This window comes from Dermacentor albipictus, chromosome 1 (genome assembly GCF_038994185.2).
Source record: "Dermacentor albipictus isolate Rhodes 1998 colony chromosome 1, USDA_Dalb.pri_finalv2, whole genome shotgun sequence".
Lineage (NCBI taxonomy): Eukaryota > Metazoa > Arthropoda > Arachnida > Ixodida > Ixodidae > Dermacentor > Dermacentor albipictus.
The window spans coordinates 200,847,178-200,866,632 of record NC_091821.1 but is presented as its reverse complement, the minus strand read 5'-3'; the positions used below and the strand labels follow the sequence as shown (position 1 = coordinate 200,866,632).

Sequence of the window (19,455 nt, the reverse complement as noted above, 5' to 3'; positions counted from 1 at the left end):
CCAGTGAAGTGCGACATTGTCATGAAACAAGCCCGGATCTTTGCCTTTTAGGGACCTGCTCCATACAACGAGTGGCTGGCGGCAGAAGACCGCGAACTTACGCCAACCGAACTTGCCAAAAGGGCCTCTCTGACGGCTGCGTGTGGTTCGGTGCATTCGGCGTGGGCTGCTGCCCCACAAGATGTCGTGGTGCGGTCGTATGCCAAATGTGGAATTTTGCTGGACGACGACGCGCTGTGGGAGCATAGCAGGGGTGATGATGGCAGCACTAGTGAAGACGAGTAGTCCAGTGACCATGTCAGCTACTCATAAATTTTCGTTATCGAATGCGCCTTCGGGTATGCTCTTCTTTTTTTTTTTCCTGTCTCACGATATGGGGGAGTTGATTTACATTCGAGTCAACCTACAATCGTGTAGATACGGTACATCTTTGGTGTGTCAGATGCCAACTTGTCGATCAGACTTTCCGGCATATATGTTGACTTTAAGCATGTAACCATCTTTTGTACATGCTTTTAAGAGCTTGACTCCGTACTCATGGGCTTTTCCTGGAATATATGTCTGAACAAAATTCGGCCATGCCAGGGCACCGTTGTTTCATCAATCACGACCCTCCTTTCCTGGCTCAAGCAAAGTGGCAAAATTTTTGTTCAATTTCTCTACCAGAGGCCGGATCTTAAAGACATGACCCCGCGATTCTGCAAACAGTTCATTGTCCACAAAATGCCAGAACCTCAAAAGCAGGAAGAAGCGGTCACGGCTCATATTTTATGAATGATTTCAATGCCATACAGGTCTCCTTTTGCCTAGTACAGTCGAACCTCGATATATTGAACAGTGCGGGGTTGTGAAATAGTTCGATATATAAGATCTCATTAAAAATGCGTAAAGAACTTATATAAATCAGTCAATGAACCAATCGGGGGGCAGTAAATACTCACTTGAAGCTTCACACAAAGTAATTATTTCTTTGGCTGAAAGTACTGTAGTAGTGTAGCCTGCTTATTGGCAGCCACGTGCTTAACCGTGGTGTTCTCAACATAGTCTAAATGATCTACAAGCAATAGGCTGGTGCGTTCTATTGCACCGCTGTTGCAGCGTAGATTGTCCAAAGCAGCTACAGCCTCAGTTGAAATTAGGAGCGGGGCAAAATCAGCGCATGCGGGATCAACCTCGGCAGCATCTTTGTTTGGCTGCTACTTCTGCTGCGATCTCCGTGTCCATCAATCGAAGCATTTTGAAACACTCTCAGTAGCAAAGTGGCATCTGCCAAGGGGTCTATGAGTGAGCCCAGTGAATGTCTGCTGTCGCGTGTCCTTGTGAAAGCAAACTGCCATTCCTCACGCGGCGTGGCAGTCGCAAAGCGCGGCACTGAGGAGGAGTCAGTGCGGCAAATGCAATGCATCATTCACGTTGTCGAACTAGCCAAGCTGCTGCTTGCATACACTGCTACGTTCAAATGGCGCCCTCGGTGTAATCGATGTGTGCAGCTATAGTGCGTAGCAGCTGGGAATGCCCATCGCACCACCGCTATCTTCGAGGGTGTCACGGAAAAGCTCACCACCTGTCAACACAGCACACGTGATCTGGGGTGGCAGAGTTCGATATATCCATTTTACGTCCGACCCCGTTCAACATAAAAAATTAAAAATGCATGCGATTTTTCAAGTGATATAGGAAGTGTTCAATATATGCAATAATTTTATATATGCATGTTTGATATATCAAGGTTGGACTGTAGTGACTGAGAGAAGGAAGACTGACGAGACCAATACAGATCAGTATTCCAGCAAATGCTTTGATTTCTTGGACATTGGTTTCCACCCAATTCTTCAACCGCGATTTAGACTTGGGAGTAGTTGACTCCAACACTTCTTGAGCATACCTGTTTGTTTCATCAACCATGATTTGCCAGATATCATCCGTAATAAACATTGAGTATAAGTCAGGGCATCATGGCTAGATGGCAACTGAATGATAGTGGCTGGCCTGAAGTGCGGCATCACACTAGGCAAAGTGGTCATTGCTGGTGACCATTTCTCTAGAGATGGGCTGAGAGAAATGAGATATTGTCGCCTGAATCGTCTGCCTCGGAATCATCAGGCAGGTCTGACTCACTGTTCGATGTGCTGGCCGAGGTCTGTGATGGTTCATAAATACTATCTTCGTCACTGACTTTACTGTCTGTCCAGTTCTGAACATCTGACACTGAAGCACTTGAGTCATCAGCCGATGATTGCGAAGTTGATGGTGCGTTCTTCCCACCAAAACTAAGTTCGTTTGTTTCCTCGGCATTGTGCTTTCTTTTGCGTCTGTAAAAGGCATGAGGATCCATTAGACGTGCTCAAAAGTTTGAGAGCAGCAGGAAAAACGCATATACTTAGTCCAACGGCATGTATTTCAAGAACTGGGACACAAATATTTGCAAGCAACACAACTGATAAACGTGCCGCCACTCCGCTCTTCGAAACAAGCGTGCCACCCCATGTCCAATGCAATAAAAAAGATGTGTTGCAATTTTGAACCTCAGATGGCAGCACAAGACGGAGAGTTCTTGTGCGTGGGTCACTGATGGGTCATGCCGCACACAACATAAGAACGTTTTCATTGAGTGTGTCGTGGGTCACTGGTGGGTCGTAGCATTTAACATCGGACAAGTATTCGTCTGGCTATTTATAATCTCATACAACAAAAATCAGACCTCTGCGTTCAAGTGTCATAAAGTTATCGCAGCAGCAAGCAGATGAATGCCCATCACTTCGCTGCAGATAGGAGGAGCACTGACTGTGACCCATTGGTAACCCACAATGCAGTGAACATGTTAACTGTGCATGCTAACAGTGCGTTATTTGACTAAGGGAGCTTTTGCAGTGTGTGGTACAGTTCAAAACAAGGAGTTATGCAGAGTTGCTTTCAGATTTGTTTCATAGACTATAAAAACCAGCTCATCCCCTAGAAAACACTCAGTATATTCAAACAATTCAGCTGGCAAGCTTAAAGTAAACTTCTGACAGGGTACAGAAAAAAAAAGTAAATGGTGGAGGCTTTAGTGGAATGCTGTTCATGTCAATTTTAGTCCATAGATGCACACTTGCAATGTCATTCTGTGAGCTTTCCTCTTTTCCTTCATACGAGGAGCCGCTTATTGCAGTCATCACGTTTGTCTTCACTTTAAATGATGTACATTCTGTGTCTGAACCATCATCATCAGAAGAAGGTGAAGAAATGACTTTATTTTTTCAGAAAAACGGGCCAGCGATACACGCATAGCCTCCATCAGACACCATTTTGAAAAAGCCAGTTGCCGCACTAAAACACACTCCATATGTAGAAGAAGAAAGAAATCACAGAGCGCATACTGCCATCTGCCAACCAAAACACCGGTTAAGCCGTCGACGAGTATCTCTTGTCCAAAGTGTTTAAGTGGCGAACAAATACCACAAGGACGAGCCGCACCCGTCCTGAACTCTTTAGGAACGCGAGGACTTCGACAAGCAGGGCTCCTGCAAAATCGCTAAGGAGTTAACCTTGTTCTTGTCTTAGTAACTTATAGAAGAAGCAGTGGAAAGCAAAGTGATAGGCTTAATTTTAGCCGACGGAAAGACAGCACGGCTGCATTAGACAGTGGGCACTTTTGTGCTGTACTGGACCTAATTAGTAGGTCGATGATGATGATGTTCAGCAGTCAAAATGTGTAGTGGCAACTGCTACCCATGTTTGCGAAAGTGTGCTGCTTCACCTCTGCGTAGAGCACCCATTCTCTCTGTATGACACAAAAAGCTCCTGAAATTATTCTGGCAACCCTGGAACTTCTAGAATACTGGGCCCGTATTCTGAAACGTTCACCTTCCGTGATAGTTTCATTGCTGCGATAGTCACGTTCAATAAATCAAGCAGCTGCTTACCCGTGATGTCAGCGTGCACTACCAGCACGCGCTTTCGAACGCTTTGCATTGCATGAGAGACCACGCCGTGCGAGTGCAGAGCGGCTCAGGTGTGTTGTTTTCGAGTGCAGTGGCCGCTGTACAGGTTCTGCGCACTGACTGTGGTTGGCTACGGCTGCTTTAGGTAAGATAAATTGAAAAACGGGTGAATTGTTTTATTTTAAGTTAATCAACAAATATCGCTGCGAAACAACGCGTTTAAGATGCCACCAAAAAGACTACTATGAACTACCACCTCTCATATCTACTACACTTCACCACCAACTGAATGCCAAAAGACATGTTCGTCTATTCAATACATGTCAAGAGCACCCATCGACACCATGACTTTAAAATGACGTAGCCGGAACTACAAAATAGCACTGTTTAGTTTCTGGTTTTGCTAAAACAGCCAATCCCCGCGTGCCGTTGGTGGAGGCGTGGCCAAGGCGATAGTTTCACAGAAGGTGAACGTTTCAGAATATGGGCCCTGTATATCAGGTGTAAAGCAGCGTTACGTCATGCTATTAATAATTTCTGTATACATAACCAATTTTATTACAAAATATTTTGCAATATGGGCAAAATCATTGTACAATTATTCCGCAGTTCCTTTGCTTCTAGACAAGGAAAGTGAAACTTCTTAAACTATTAGCAAGAGCACCCGGGTGATTCACGGGCACCTGCAGTGCTTCTCAGTCTTTATGCTTGCCAAACTACAAAAAATATTTCAGCATAGCTTCTTATAAATTTACACACAGGCATTACATGCAGTCTTCTTGTAAGATGCTTGACCGTTCTGAAAGCTCTTAGCATTGATAAGGAAACACCAAAATTTTTGCATTTGTAGGACTAACTTATTTACTATGAAATTTGGGTTTGGAATTTTATTTTATCTTATCATCTTCGCAATCACATCATATTATCTACTTTGGTTCTTTGAATGACAGTGCCCTATTTACTTTTCTTCATTTTCAGACAAGATTTACTTCGATTTATTGCTGATGTTGACAGTGTAAGGTGTCTGTGCGCAACATTACTGCGAGTTCTGGTTTGTCGTGGACCGAGACTGCCCAACCATGCCCAGCTTCATATCCTATTGCAGGTGTGTGCAAGACTTCAAAAAGTACCTTCAAGTGAGAGGAAAACAAAAAACTGTTTTTTTTTTTCCACACAGAGTCTTCTGTTGAATTCATCCAGCAGTTTCTCAGGCAAAGCTGTACCATTTGCAACTGAAGCACTGACACAAATAGAAACTGAAGTTGCTGGCTGTCCACTGGATGTGGTAGAGAGGGCAATAAATTTTTTTAGGTAAGTCGCTTAACTCTTTCCTTAGCCTGCCATTGGTGGTTGATCAGTTTAATTGACGGTATTCTTACATATTGAACATGGATGTCGCCACTTGTCTATACAAACAGCTTCATCCACTGTAAAGGTTGAAAGCTACCCTTGCAATTTTGATTTGACCAAAATTGATTTGAATCAAGTTGAACTGAAACTGATTTGATGCATATAAGGCGTATGCTGCATGAAGCAATGCCAATCAATCCAAGGCAAGTGCTAGCCGACTCAAAAGATAGTAATTTCTGTGCAACAGAATGGTTGTGCCATCTGTCACAGTGTGGCGTGTTTTGCTGTGTGTTTTCCCCCGTAGTGGTGAGAGATGGCACCACCATCTATTGCAGTGACATCGTGAGCTGCCTGCATCTGACCGTAGGCTAGGCCTTCATCCCTTATTATCAAGAACCACTCAAGAAGACTGCTGAGATAACAGCCAACTTTGCTGCCGAGGTGACATGGGTAGCGAAAGTCTACAGCGTCAGTCACTTCCCATGAAGGGGACAAATGGCTTAGGAATGGCTACCCATTTGGCCTGAAGTGGGCCAGGTTCTGCCATGTTAGACGGTGACGTGATTTCCATTGCATCCGGTAGTGTGCGGCAAACGTCAAGAAAAATCACTGCTTTGATTAAAAAGTATCCATGCTCTACAATACAAAATGTCATAAAAGTTTATGAATTCTATCACAATGTCTATGTTATCAAAGGCAGACAATGCAAATCAATGTTACGATCCCACTGAAGCAGAATATTCCACAACAAACATAAGGAAAATAAGGAAAATCTACTAGAATCCATTATTCACATAAATGTGCTAACTATCCGTGGGTAGATATTGCAGAAATGGCAACACGATTCTGAACTCGTCTTATGGCATTGGCTCAGAAGCCCTAACGTAATTTTCTTGCTGCTCTGGAAGCATGTGCTCCATGTCACTAAGTGGTGCTTCTTCTCTTGAAGCGTTCACTTGTGCAATATTGCCTGTTTTCCAACTTGCACTGGTGTCAGTGGCAAATTTTCAGCCCTATCTATTCTGGTACTATGCTCATTTTACCCCTTGTAAGAAAACAGTGTTACTATGTGACTCAAATATCTATTTCACAGTGCATGGTTGACTCTTAGGAATTATCACTCTCAGCTTTAGAAAGTCATTTCCTTATTTCACAGAATTAAACCATTGTCAGAATAGATTGATGAGAATACAGATATCAGAACATGCTTTTCTTTATGAGCTACTTCGGTTAGTAAAAATGGCATGGAGACATTATTATTATTATTATTATTATTATTATTATTATTATTATTATTATTATTATTATTATTATTATTATTATTATTAACAGTAGACCCTCATTAATGATGCCTTACAGAAAAGTGTGAAAAAAAGAACATCTGGGAAGACATGAACCGAATTGTAGATTCAAACACAATGATTTCAGTGTTCTCTGCCTTGAATATATTAGCCTGAAAATTGTATGAATGAGAACATGTTGATGGGGGTCCACTGTTTCATTTTGCCTTAAGATTGTAAGAATGAAAATGTTCAATTTCACAGTAGATTTCATTTGGCAGCTGTCATCTTGTGCGTGTTCCTGTTGTTTCTGCCTTTAGTTACAGTTTGGTTTTGCAAATGTGTGTGACCAACTAACCAAATATGTGTCTTTTACCTCCTTGTAGCAAGAGTATGCTATAACACGGCTGACAGTTGATTAAAAAAAATGTGTGCAGGATTTATTGTCACCTCCCTCCGTACTGCCTACTGGTGAACAGAACAGATGATTGCCCAACAAGTGAATCTGTTAAGCTTTTTATAACAGTGATAAACAATAACCTGGTAAGCTGAAAAATTTTCCTTTGTATGAAAAGATGTCAATACTGCTCACTTTGTTCCTAGTAATTAGCTATGCCTTCTGTTCCTAATATTGTAAAGTTTTACTGAAACTGAATTTATATATGCGTGAGCCATATTCCTACCTTGCTTATTATGAGGCTTGTTATCTCACTTCAGAATTTTTTGTAGAGAGGATCTCTTAAATGACGAAATGAATCACTGTAAAAGCCCAAGCCCATGAACATCCCACAGAGAAATTTGAAACATGAACAGTTTTTAACAGTGTGTGTCTTTCAGTAACAAGCAGCTGTCACACATCAATTAGCTCAGATCAGGAAGTTGAGATAGATGGTTACTTTCACCATTTGCAGCAGCACCTAGGTTCTCACTAAGCTGGGTGATTGATCAATTAACCATCTCATTAATCAATTACTGCTTTAATTGGGGCTAACTTTTTTATTGCAATTAATCAGTTGTGGTCACATGATCAAAAATAGGCAAGCATTGGTACTAATGTCCCCGCTTCGCTTGTTTAACAGCAAGAGAGCCAGAGACTGAACTACAATGGTACCTGCGTGCATGTCTCTCGGAAGTCAGTACAAAAAGCCACCCATGTGTGCTACACTTCAAACTGGTGGGAAAGTGATCAAGTGAATGAATACTTTCACTACAGCTAGACTTGTGATTATGTCTGCATGAGTTTTATGTGCTCGATATCTGTCTACTTAAGCAAAGGGTCGCTGATGTGTTATCAAAGGGGCCCTGCGACGTGCCAGGGAAAGCTTGTTGAGCGCCACCGATGTCATCACCTCGATGCGCTGTATTCGTTTACTTCACTGACAGAATGTGACGTCAAAAAGTGATACTATGATCATTGGTTAAAAATTTAATGTGCAATTTACAAAATTCGCACAATATTACGAGTACTGCGAAAAAAGCTAGGGCATTACGTTTTGCAACCAAATTTAAACAGTGCACAGCCACGGGCGAGGTGTTGCAACCATAAGAATGATGCATCAACATGTGGAGCACTTTGGCACGCCAACGGCTGCCTCGCAGAAGTTTTAAGCGCAAAAGTGATGCCATGGCCTCCAAGATCGGACCAACTGCCGCTCACGACAGCGGAGTGCTGCCCAATAGCGGAGGCGATTAGAATGTCATTAACACTGTGAGCAGGTTTGTCAACCATGGCATGCCAACTTCCTCTAATGCCCTGCCGCTATTAATGTCACCGTACAACGTCATGGGGGAGTGAAATGCGGCACCTACTTAAAGCTGCGAAAATTCGAGTGGAGGGTTACTCTCATTTCGCTTGTACTTTGAATTTTCTCTGACCGATAACTTAGGTTTGTGTGGGTCAACTTTCATAATTACTTTTGCGTTTTGTTATATGACATGCTGAGAATAGATCTAGAGCAAACATGGTCACCGGAAAAAAGCATTGCAGGGCCCCTTTAAAAGGGACTGTCCATTCTAATAGCTCAGTTTGTTTATTCTTTAAAGTTTATGCACAAAAATAATCCGTTTTTTATTTTTTAGCTCACATGCTCCACAAATTTAATTCATTGATTAAAAAAATATGATTAATCAGGTTAAAATTTCAGGTGTGGTAATTCTGTGCCATTTGCGGCATTTTGATACTCATGTAAATTGCTGCGCCAAATTGTACCAAAAAGGCATAAATGACCAAAAATGTGCCACTCTGTGCCAGAGCAGCTTTGGCAGCTTTGGCTCCGGTAGGGTGGGTAGGGTAGCTGCATCATGTATCAGCAAATGATCCTGGCACAGTGCAGGGCATTGCGTGGTTGGTTTCGGAGGTCGTGTATTGATGGCTTTTGCTGCCAGTGGGCGCATACAGCTGTAACCAATTGGATTCCCTAAATAAATATAGGGACTATAATAAAAGTAAATGTAGCGACATTCTCTTATCTTGCCACCTGAGCCGGGGAGTGAGGGCAGACAAGGAGGTCAGGAGCTTATCTGCGCCTGCCTGTTGGTGGAGCGTAATCACGTTGTTATCTGGCGTTATTTCTGCGGAAACAAGTGCACTAGCTGTCCAGGAGCTGCTGGCCCTTCCTTTTGTTTTTATGAATTTTCTTTTTGCTAGCTCTAGCGCCTTGACAGTTATTGATTGCAGCACGCAGCCCCGCGATCGCGGCATTCATGGTCATTGTGAATCTTGATATAGTTGCAAACACGGTGCTTCGCAGCGAGATCGCTCCAATAAAAAGAGTAAATTGCGAGCGACGAGGGAAGGCATGTGGGGCGATGATACTTGGAGAAGGATAGGCCAGGAAAAGGAGAATGTCACTACTTTTAGGTTATTTAGGGGATGTACACCCAATCACTCAACATGAACTCCAGATGTTTCGGTGCTTCTAGTGAGTGGCAAAGCAAAGTCAGTCACATGCAGAGTTTAAGCTAGTTGGTGCTCTTACATTACTTATAAAGGTATTTGAATAAACCACTGTGGTTAATAAAGGAAAAATGAGGCATCCACTGAAACCTAGCTAAGTGCTACAAAGGAAACCCATATGGTTTCCTCAAAAGAAAAGCTTCGCAGTTAGAGAAAAAAAAATTGTCCTGGTCCGGGACTCGAACCTGGGACCACCGCCTTTCCGAGGCAGCCGCTCTACCATTTGAGCTAACCAGGCAGCTAGCAGATGGCAGGTGAAGTCGAATTTATCACCTTATCAACATTTTATTAATTCTCTCCACCTTGCGAGTTTCCGCAGAACTATTACGTCAAAACACTGCGGTGTTCACTAACCCTAACTTCTTCACATCTTCTGTTAGAGTGCACCTCCAGTCACTTCACCAGCACTTAGTACAATAACAGTATGAAAAATGCCTTTCAGCCGCTTTTCACCACTTCTTTAATGCTAAAAAATTCAAGGTTTTGTGACTGTTAGGCTGCTCAATCATATTAATGCTCTGAATGAAAATTTGTGGGCTCCGGACTGCTCCAATTATCATATATACAGGGTGTTTCATGTAACTTTAGCCAACCTTTGAAAATATGCAAGTTCCACATAGCTGGACCGAACAAAGATAACATTGTTTGCCGTCGCTTGGAGATACTCAGATTATTTTTTGCGTTCTGCCTAAATACATAATTTGTCTTTATTAATTAACTTCGCAATTATTTTAGTTAGATCAAAAGTGTCAATGCGAAAATTGTAGAGCAACATGAAAAACTCCTGATACAGCTTTCTATCCCTCAATATATGCTACATAAAGTTTTTTTTCTGAGCCTGAAAGAAGCCCGTGAGTACACGTAAAATTTCCGCACGACTGCCTGCTCGAGGCTACCCTGAAAAAAGAAAGAAAAGAAAATGTATAGATGGGTGATAAAAGGGTTGGAGAAGACAAAGTGAAGTGCCCGAATAAATAAAACTAGAATGTTAGCGTCTATGGCAAAACAAAGCTGTGTCCTCAGATACTTACCCTCTATAAGTGGTGATACAGTGCTACAGGGAGCAAGATTGCAATTTGTATCCTTTATACACACAACTGTGTGTCTGTGTGTCTGTGTGTCTAGCTTTCTTGCTTATATATACATGTCTGATTAATTTGTTGCCTTCTATTTTTCTTTTTTTTGTCAGCTACATATTCTTTGCAGTCAGCAGGACATGCCTATGTTGACTCTGCACTTGTTCAAGGTAATGGCTTGTGATAGATTTCTCTGCACTATATTGTTTGTAAACTGGAAGCCGTCCAGCAAGGAATATGACCATGATTTTTCTGTTCAGTTGAGCAGTGGTTTTCACAGGGCTTTACTGTGGACATTTTTAAACCTGAAGAGATTGGCATTCAATTTTAATGCTAGAGCAGTGAGCAAAGGTGTTTATAGTTGAGCGTAATTCCTACATACTTCATTGCCGTTGTCCTCCTTCCAACTTGCATTGCTGTCAGTGACAATTGATGCAGCAGCAGACTCAAAGCAGTCAAGCTTTATTTTTTTGCAGGTGTGAAATTAGTATGTTTATCTTTATTTGCCTGAACTAAAAAGCAAGGTAGTTTTGCATTATGTTTGTATATTTCAAGGATGGAAGTGCTGCGCCAATTGCGCCATCTTGCGCCAACCCACCGAACAAGCCAGCAAACTGCGCCAACTTGTGCCAAAACACTAACTTCGAATAAAGTCGCAATATTTTGCAGGATATTCATGTTCAGTGGGAATCACATAGCCATGTGCCCACTATCATTTAGCCCTAGAAGTCAAGCTAAAGCGATCCGTTTCAGAGTCGGCGCCTTTGGAGTGAGCGTGTTTTTGGTGGTGCATTGTAACTTTGCCGCAGAAAAATGAAAATCCTTTGTGCTCTACAATGCATTACAAGTCCTTTATATAAGTCGTACGAGTTTGCATAATATGCGGACCAGCTAAAGTTGATTTGAACTGGCGCTCTTTTTATGAGGCAGTCTGGAAAGAAAGCAGCACTCTCAGCTGAATGAAGAAATCATACTGTCTGTCTATATACATTTTAAGGCTCGCTTGTACACCCTATTGGAAAATGTGCGTCGATTAATGGCATGTGCACTTGAAACCTCTTGACCAGAAATCTGTAATCATCACTCAGATTTGCACTCCGGGTACATTGTGCACAACTACACTATACAAAATCACACTTTTGCGGCCGCAAAACGTGGACCAAGGATCTAGAGTTTCGGTTTTAGTCTACTATAGCAGCAGAATGGCGGTTGTAAAGGGTCAGAGAATATGCGAATGACACAGAAATTGGTTTTGCGGCAATGATGTTCATGACACGACTTGCGCAGATCAAGTCCAAAAATTAAAAAAAAACATTCTTTAGCATTCAAAATATCAGTCCCTGTTTTACATTGACTTTATGGCACAGCCCTAATAATTCAGCTTGCACAAGATATTGGTCGGTGATGCTGATTGCAAAGCCACTGAACACATTTTTTCCCCTTTATTCTCTTCATAAATGTCAGAGTTTTTTTTTTTTATTTCTTCTCGCCAAGTTATGTGGAATACTGGCAAACATGCAATGACTAACGAAGTAACTTCGCATTTTTTCTTTGGTACTTTGCTATGCCAATTGAATGCCACCAAAAATTAAAAATTATAACTGAAGGCATTATGCGAATGGCACTCACTGTATGTTGAGGGTGTTCATGGTTGTCACAGTCAGCTTTTCTTGTTCATTGTGCACGAATACATCTTATTAGCTGACTTTATAAACTTACCTACCTCATCGGCGGCTGCATTTCGATAGAGGCGAAATGCGAAAACACTCGTGTGCTTAGATTTAAGTGCACGTTAAAGAACCCTAGTTGGTCGAAATTTCTGGAGTCCTCCACTACCGTGTGCCTCATAATCAGAAAGTGGTTTTGACACGTAAAATCCCATAAGAAAGAAGCAGAATAAACTTACCTAATCGACGAGATGTAAATGAGAATGTTGTGGAGGATGTTAAAACATGAGTGATAACTGGATTTAAAGCAACCTAGGATTTGCATTATCCAATATCCTTATCCAGTAAGTGAGGTAATTAATGTTAGTTAATTAAACTTAAATATTAGTTGCTTGTGCACAATGAAAAGAAAACTCTTGACTAGCATTAGCAAAAACCTATCAACATACAAGGGGCACTGTTCGTATGAATCCCTTGGTTATTTTTTTCTTGGCCACATTTAGTTTGCATGCCTTGTTTGTCACTTAACAGCGGTTTTCGAGGAAGGCAAATGGATGTGCTTTGTCGGGCATATGACATTTTTTTTCCTTTAGTGAACTTTCTGCCACCTCGTGGGCTGCCACCGAACTGATCTGCCGTAACCTAATAGTGTTCTGCGAAGCCAAATAAAAAATGTCTTTTCTTGATTTGTCTGTAGTTCACTCATGTTGAGCCTTACCTGAAGAATTCCTGCTCCGAACGTGCTCCAATATGCCAAATTTCCAGCTCCGAGAGCTGCTCGAAACTCCCTTGGCCTGATATTCCTGATATTTGCCGCTTAATAATGGAGCTAATAGCCACCACAAAATGGGTTTGGTTCTAGACTTTAGTTCATAATCAATTAACTACTAAACCTTGGCAATTCAGGCATTGCCATTGCCACATATGTGCAAACTTGAAACCACTTTTAATGAGATGTAAAATCTATTTCATGCATTGTGTTTCTGATAAAAATTCACTGAGTACAGGGTGTATTTTTTAAAGGAATTTTAAGCTTGCAGTGGCTCAACATGTAATTAATGCTTAATTACAGATCAAGTGATGTTGCAGTTTGATCTCCTGCTTTTTCTATTAGAGGCACGTTTACGTTCTTCACCGACAGTCATGACAGTAAACTTTACCTAATGCAATTTTACATCTTTAATTTTAGATGCAGAAGCAAAAACATTATGCATAGGAGTTGTCACAGCTAAAATATTTTTATTTATTTCAGGGTTTACTTCAAAGCAACTTGTCTAGAGCTGATGCATCTACCATTTTGGAACAATGCCCTGTACTTGTGCTCTGTCTTATACGTCACTGGAATACCATATGTCCGGTACTTGCCCTTGAGCCTGTGAAGTGTGAGGAACTTGGCAACCTACTGACTACTGTTGAGAAGCTGTTTGCTATGGTTGCAGAGTGAGTTTATGCTAATTTGAAGTAATCTTAGAGGACCAATTACCTTGTTTGACTCATTGTACATCTTTAGTGGGACATCATTATGAGACTTGTTGAGCAGAAAGTGAAGAATGTAGGGAGCCTCAGACCCCTCTGCTGTGACTCAGTGGCATGGCTTTTGAGTTAGTGTGCTCCAGAGTATGAGGTCACAGATTTGATTCTTGGCAATTTTTGGCAATGTTGCGACAGTATTGTAATGTAAAAACATTTGTGTACTTAGATTTAAGTGCTTGCTAAGGATCACAACTGGCCAAGATTAATTCAGAAAGCTCCCTGGGCACTGTGATGTCTCTCATAGCCCAGATGTTACTTTTGGATGGGTACAAGCATGCTCCTGGCCAGGTGTTCAGCACATCAATGCTTGAAAAAGGGGGTATTCCCATATTGAACTTGAGGTTATTTCCACCTGTTATGTACTACTGTACCAGTATGTGCCCCACGATGGCTACAGAAAATTGCCACAATTGAAGTAGCCCAGGCCATCTCACTCATCAAATGTCACATTTGCGCTCACGACTGTTGCAATGTGTGGGGATTTGGGGAATTCGACGCGCCATTGCGCGGGTGCATTTCACCCATGTCTGCAACCCTTACGCCACGTTCGTTCTTGCTCCGAACCAGTTTTAGCGGTGGCGCTCCACTCGCGGTGGTTCGCGGTGAGGGCGGAGCTAGTGACGTCACGGAGCGGCCCCTGGTGGCTACTGTTGTAACGGTACCGGCTCTTCCTCCTTCGGACGACGCCCGGTACATACAGGCTCTCTCTCGTCCGCCGACACCTTTGTGACTAGGATTGAGCTCACGCACGGTGCCTTTGCCCGTGCGGGGAGCGCGTACCTCGTGTTGTTCCTATCCCGACGCTAAGCCGAAGAACAGGTGCCTAGTGCTCGCGTGAGGTCGTACCACACCGAGCCGCACTCACCGGAGGCCCAAGCCGAAGGAGATTGCCCGAGCTCTCGCGAGTTGACCCATCGGTTATCGCGAGAGCAAGTAGCATAGCCGCCGGAACTTTTCCCAGCGGCGTGTCCCAGCTTGAGCCTGTGCTCTCGCAGCGACGTGCTACAGGCGCCCCTAACTGTATTTTCGCGTTCGTGCAGTGTTGGGTGCCGTTGGAGACAATAAACGGTTTCCGTCAACTTAGGGCAATACTGTGTTTTTGCGTGCGTTGCTCGGTAGCCCCTTGTGGCCTGAGCTCGCGCGCAGCGGCGCTAGAGGCTGACGGCTGATGCGGCCCTGTGGCTCGCTAAGCTCAAACCCGCGGTGGTCGGTACTTATGTGAGACTCTACAACCCCATAAATGACATCTTAAGGCACAGGCTCCTTTTCCAAATGTATCACCACTGAGAAGTAAGACAGCTCTTCAGGTGTGTGGAGAGCACTCCTTGCAGAAAGGGCTGATTATGTTTCCTGGTTCAAAATAATCCCACGAGATGACTCTCTGATCATAGGTCTGTCACTTGAGAGGGAGTGGGAAGTGCTTTTTCATAGAAAATGTGTGCCGTTCTGATGTTGTTTTTAACAACTTGCACATGGCTGCTCAGCGGAAACACCAGCGCATGTGTGCACAGTGCTCATGCCAGTGTCCACCTGCCTTGTTCATCGTTTTGAAGCTAAGCTGACTGCGTGTCGCTCGCATCTCTCAGAGAAGCGCTTGTGAGAAACCACCATATTTGGATGGATGTTATGAGCGTCCCCTTTGGAACGGGGCGGTGGGTTGCCCCATCAAGCTCTTGCTATTATACTGCCTAATGTCCTACCTAGGTTAAATAATGAAAAAAGAAAAAAAAGGACACTATGAACTACCACGCCCAAATTTTCTGATCACCCTATTGCGAACTGTGCTTTTGTACATTTCCGTCTTTTGTCGTTTCCCTACTTTTCTTCCACCAATCCTCCAATCACCTTTTACTAATGCCTATTGCGGACATGTTTGCTTTACCACTGCTCCCGCTGAACCCAAGGGCTTCAAGGAGGCCAGTGGTGCCTAAATCGACCGCTGGGTAGACGTCTTCACATTCTAATAAAACATGCTCTGTCATTTCCCTAGCTTTACCGCAGCAAGCACATGCTTCTTCTTTCTTCTTATATCTCGCTTTATAGGTGCGTGTTCTAAGGCATCCCGATCTCGCTTTGAAAAGTAATGAGCTTCCCTTTGAGTTATCATAAATGGTTTCTTTCCTGATTTTATTTTTTCCTCTTAAGTAGTTACTCATGGCAGGCTTCTTTTCCATTGCCGCCACCCATGAGATTATTTCGGCCTCTCTAACTTTCCGCTTGACCTTCTTTGTTGCTGTGTTGCCCACCCTACAGGCCGCATACTTGCTGGTAAGCTTCCTAGTTCTTTTCCTCCACTGTGAATCAATATTTTTCCTGTACAGATACCTGAACACTCTCCCAGCCCATTTACTTTCTTCCATATTCCTCAGCCGTTCTTCATACTCAATTTTACTGTGAGCTTCCCTCACTTCAAAACTAGTCCAGCCCATATCACCCTGCGCAGCTTCATTTGTAGTCTTCCCATGAGTGCCCAATGCGAGGTGACCCACTGACCTTTTTTTTTTCCCCGTATATTTTCCATATATTTTTCCGTATATAACCAGCGCACCCAATTACAGCAGCCTGAAAAAAAAAAAACATCCTCGCATATAATACGCAGAACTAACTGCATACAACAACACTCAAACCTTTGCAATAACAGTTTCCATTCGCGGATGCACGACTCGTCCGCATTATATCTTCGGCCTGCGACTTTGTTCTCACCTCTTCAGCAATGCTGATAAAGCTGGATTCACACAATGTACGTGATAGCGGACGAATCAGTCTCGTGACATACAACGGACACATACAATCGAACATGATACCAAAACCTCCTTTGCGTTGGTCAGATGCTCTACCACATAACATAGATCTATTGCGGCGAAGCTAAGAAACCGTGTGGCAAAGTTGACTTTACAAAACTGGCAGCCATTGAGCAACACATGTTAGACCCTTTCCCATTTTTCTTGCTAAAAAATCATGTGCACGTTAGATTTCTACTTATTTTAAGAGCTTTAATGTCATTTCTGTGTTAGTTTTCTACTAATTACCACTGCTAAGAGTAGCTAGAAAGTCGCCAACCATGATTTTCGGTCGCCAGGAGCCTCTAAAACTAGCCAATTTGATGAGAAAGAGAGAGAAAGACAACTTTATTTATCCCATCCTAAAGGGAAAGGGGCTGTGGGAAGAAGGCGAGGGAGGTTATCCTACTCGCGGTAGGCCTCCTCTACCACCGCAGCCCACCTCAGGATAGCTTCCTGAAGTTCGGGGTTGTAGCTGCGCATGGCAGCCTCCCACAGCTCCCTGCTACTTAAAGCTCTACAAAGGTTAGGGGGAGGGGAGTGGTTCTTGCATTGCCACATAATGTGGTTAAGGTCCGCTCTGCTAGCAGGACAAAACTTGCAGGCTGAAGTAGGGTATGTTCCCGGGTGAATTTTGGGACGTAAGGCAGGAGATACAAAAGTGCGAGTCCGTAGTTTACGCCATAGTACCTTGTGTATGCGTGACGACCGAATCATTAAAGGAGGGAGGGTTAGGCGACCTAGGCGGTAATGCTCGCAAATGTCATGGTATGTAAGTAATCTGTCTTTGGAGGTGAATGCTGGAGGGAGATTATTGGCGTCTGAACCGTCCCCTAGTCTAGCCTGTGCTCGGTTCGTGAAAGCTCGAGCACTTAGGTGGGCCGCTTCATTGCCGATTAGGCCTGCGTGAGCAGGTGTCCAGATTAGACTCACAAGTTGGGCTGGCGGATTGTGAGATAGAATGGCTAGAGCTGTCCTGCAAACCCTATCTGCTCTGAAGTTGTATATGGCAGTCTTGGAGTCACTTACTATGACAGAGTAATTGGGTATTGTTGCAGCGAGTGCCACCGCCGCCTCCTCTGCCTCCTCTGAAGAAGAGGCTATAATGGATGCTCCCGTTGCAACACTGCCAGTGGAGTCAACGACTGATATGGTGAATTTGTGTCCACATGGATACTCTGCGGCATCAACATAGAGGACGTCTTTATAGTTAAATAACTTTTTCTGCAGAGCTTTAGCTCGTTGTTGCCTTCTATGTTAGTGATGAACAGGGTACATATTCTTAGGGAGAGGAGGGATATGAAAGTGCTCATGTATCGAGTGGGGAATATTGAATTTCTCATTGGTCATGAGTGCCGGGGCAATACTTAGGGAGTTTAGGATGTGCCTACCTGTGTGGGTGTTTGATAAGCACTGGTATTGACCAGTCAGGTGGGCTTCTGCGAGCTCACTAAAAATATTTGAGGTACCTGTAGCCAAAAGTCTCTCAGTAGAAGCTCTACTTGGCACTCCAAGGGCAAATTTATAGAGTCTGCGTATCAGTGAATTAACTTATCTTCCTCGGCCCTAGTTAAGTGGAGATAGGGAAGGGAGAATGTGATTTTACGGACAGAAAACGCCTGTACCAGTCTTAGCAATTCTGCCTCGTGGAGACCTCCGTGTTTATTGTACACCCTTCCTATTGCCGTGTGGCGTGACCTACGCTGGCAGTACCCGTTTGAAGTGTATACATATTGAGTCGGTTAGATTGAATGTGCATGCCAAATACACGGATTTTGTCTACTACGGGAACTTGCTTCCCGTTAATGTTAAACTGAATGTTCAGCGTAACGCGTTTATTTGCGGATAGAAGTAACAGCTCAGATTTGGTGGGCGAGCACTCGAGGTTCATGAATCCGGCTCTTGTGGCCACTGCATCTGCAGCCTCTTGTAAGGTATCTTGAATGTAGCCATCCAAGCCACCCTTAATTCATAGGGTAATGTCGTCTGCATATAAAGAATGTGGGAGATCCGGTATTTGTGCTAGTTTCCCAGCAATAGACCTCATAGCTAGGTTAAATAGAAACGGCGAGAGCACAGATTCCTGAGGAGTGCCAAAGCTACCTAGGGTGATTGGAGGCGAAGTTTGTTTATTGAGACTTATGACAGCTGTCCGATTGGTAAGAAATTCACGGATGTAGTCATGCATTTTTCTACCACAGGTAATTACATTCAAGTCACGTAAGATAGATCCATGATCTATGTTGTTGAATGCGGATAGAAGAGGCCAATCTTCGTCTTGTTTTTTCTAAGGAAGAGGTCCCTGCTTCTTGGGCGAAGGAGAAGACTTGGTCTTGGATTGAGGAGGAGTCTTGTCAGCCTTGGGGAGTGAGATTTTGGGCTTATATCGTAGTGCACACTGAATGGATCCAGTCTCATGACTTCCACTGCATAGTACACACTTGGGGATGCACATATGATCAGTCGGAGGATTCACAGTTCCACGTTTATGGCAAGTACCCTCAGTGTACCTAGGGCACACGTCCGGTCGATGTCCAACTTTCCAACAGCGTGCGCAGGCCTCCTTTCTTTGTCGAAAAGGCTTGCACCGGAGCATCGCCATTTCATATTTCGTTCCCAAGAAAGTCACGAGGGCTGCATTGGAAGTTTTTCCCATTCGTCTGGCTTCTAAAAAGTGCATTTGTGGGTTGCACTTGCGAAGCATGGGTAGAATGTCTTTTTCATAGATAACTTCTCCCAGGCATACTCTGTCGATGTAGATAATGCCTTTGCACGTCTCGAAGTGTGGAACGCTGTAGGAGACTTCGTGCTCTTGGCCGTCGGCCGTGAGCGACTTGATGGCGAGATATTTCTTCAAGCAATTGCAGCTTTCCGTGCTGAGGGTAACTGT

At 43.5% G+C, this 19,455-nt stretch overlaps 1 protein-coding gene across 2 annotated transcripts in view; it reads left to right on the top strand.

Annotated features, from left to right (window-relative positions):
* The window catches only part of LOC135903144 (Fanconi anemia group A protein homolog), an 88,694-nt gene that overhangs the window by 54,899 nt on the left and 14,340 nt on the right, over positions 1-19,455 (top strand). For both annotated transcript variants that reach the window (XM_065433549.1, XM_070530716.1), the window contains exons 28-32: positions 4,902-5,028; positions 5,101-5,234; positions 6,991-7,096; positions 10,699-10,755; positions 13,505-13,692. In XM_065433549.1, the coding sequence (XP_065289621.1) occupies positions 4,902-5,028; positions 5,101-5,234; positions 6,991-7,096; positions 10,699-10,755; positions 13,505-13,692 (612 nt within the window). The remainder of the gene's footprint in view (positions 1-4,901; positions 5,029-5,100; positions 5,235-6,990; positions 7,097-10,698; positions 10,756-13,504; positions 13,693-19,455) is intronic.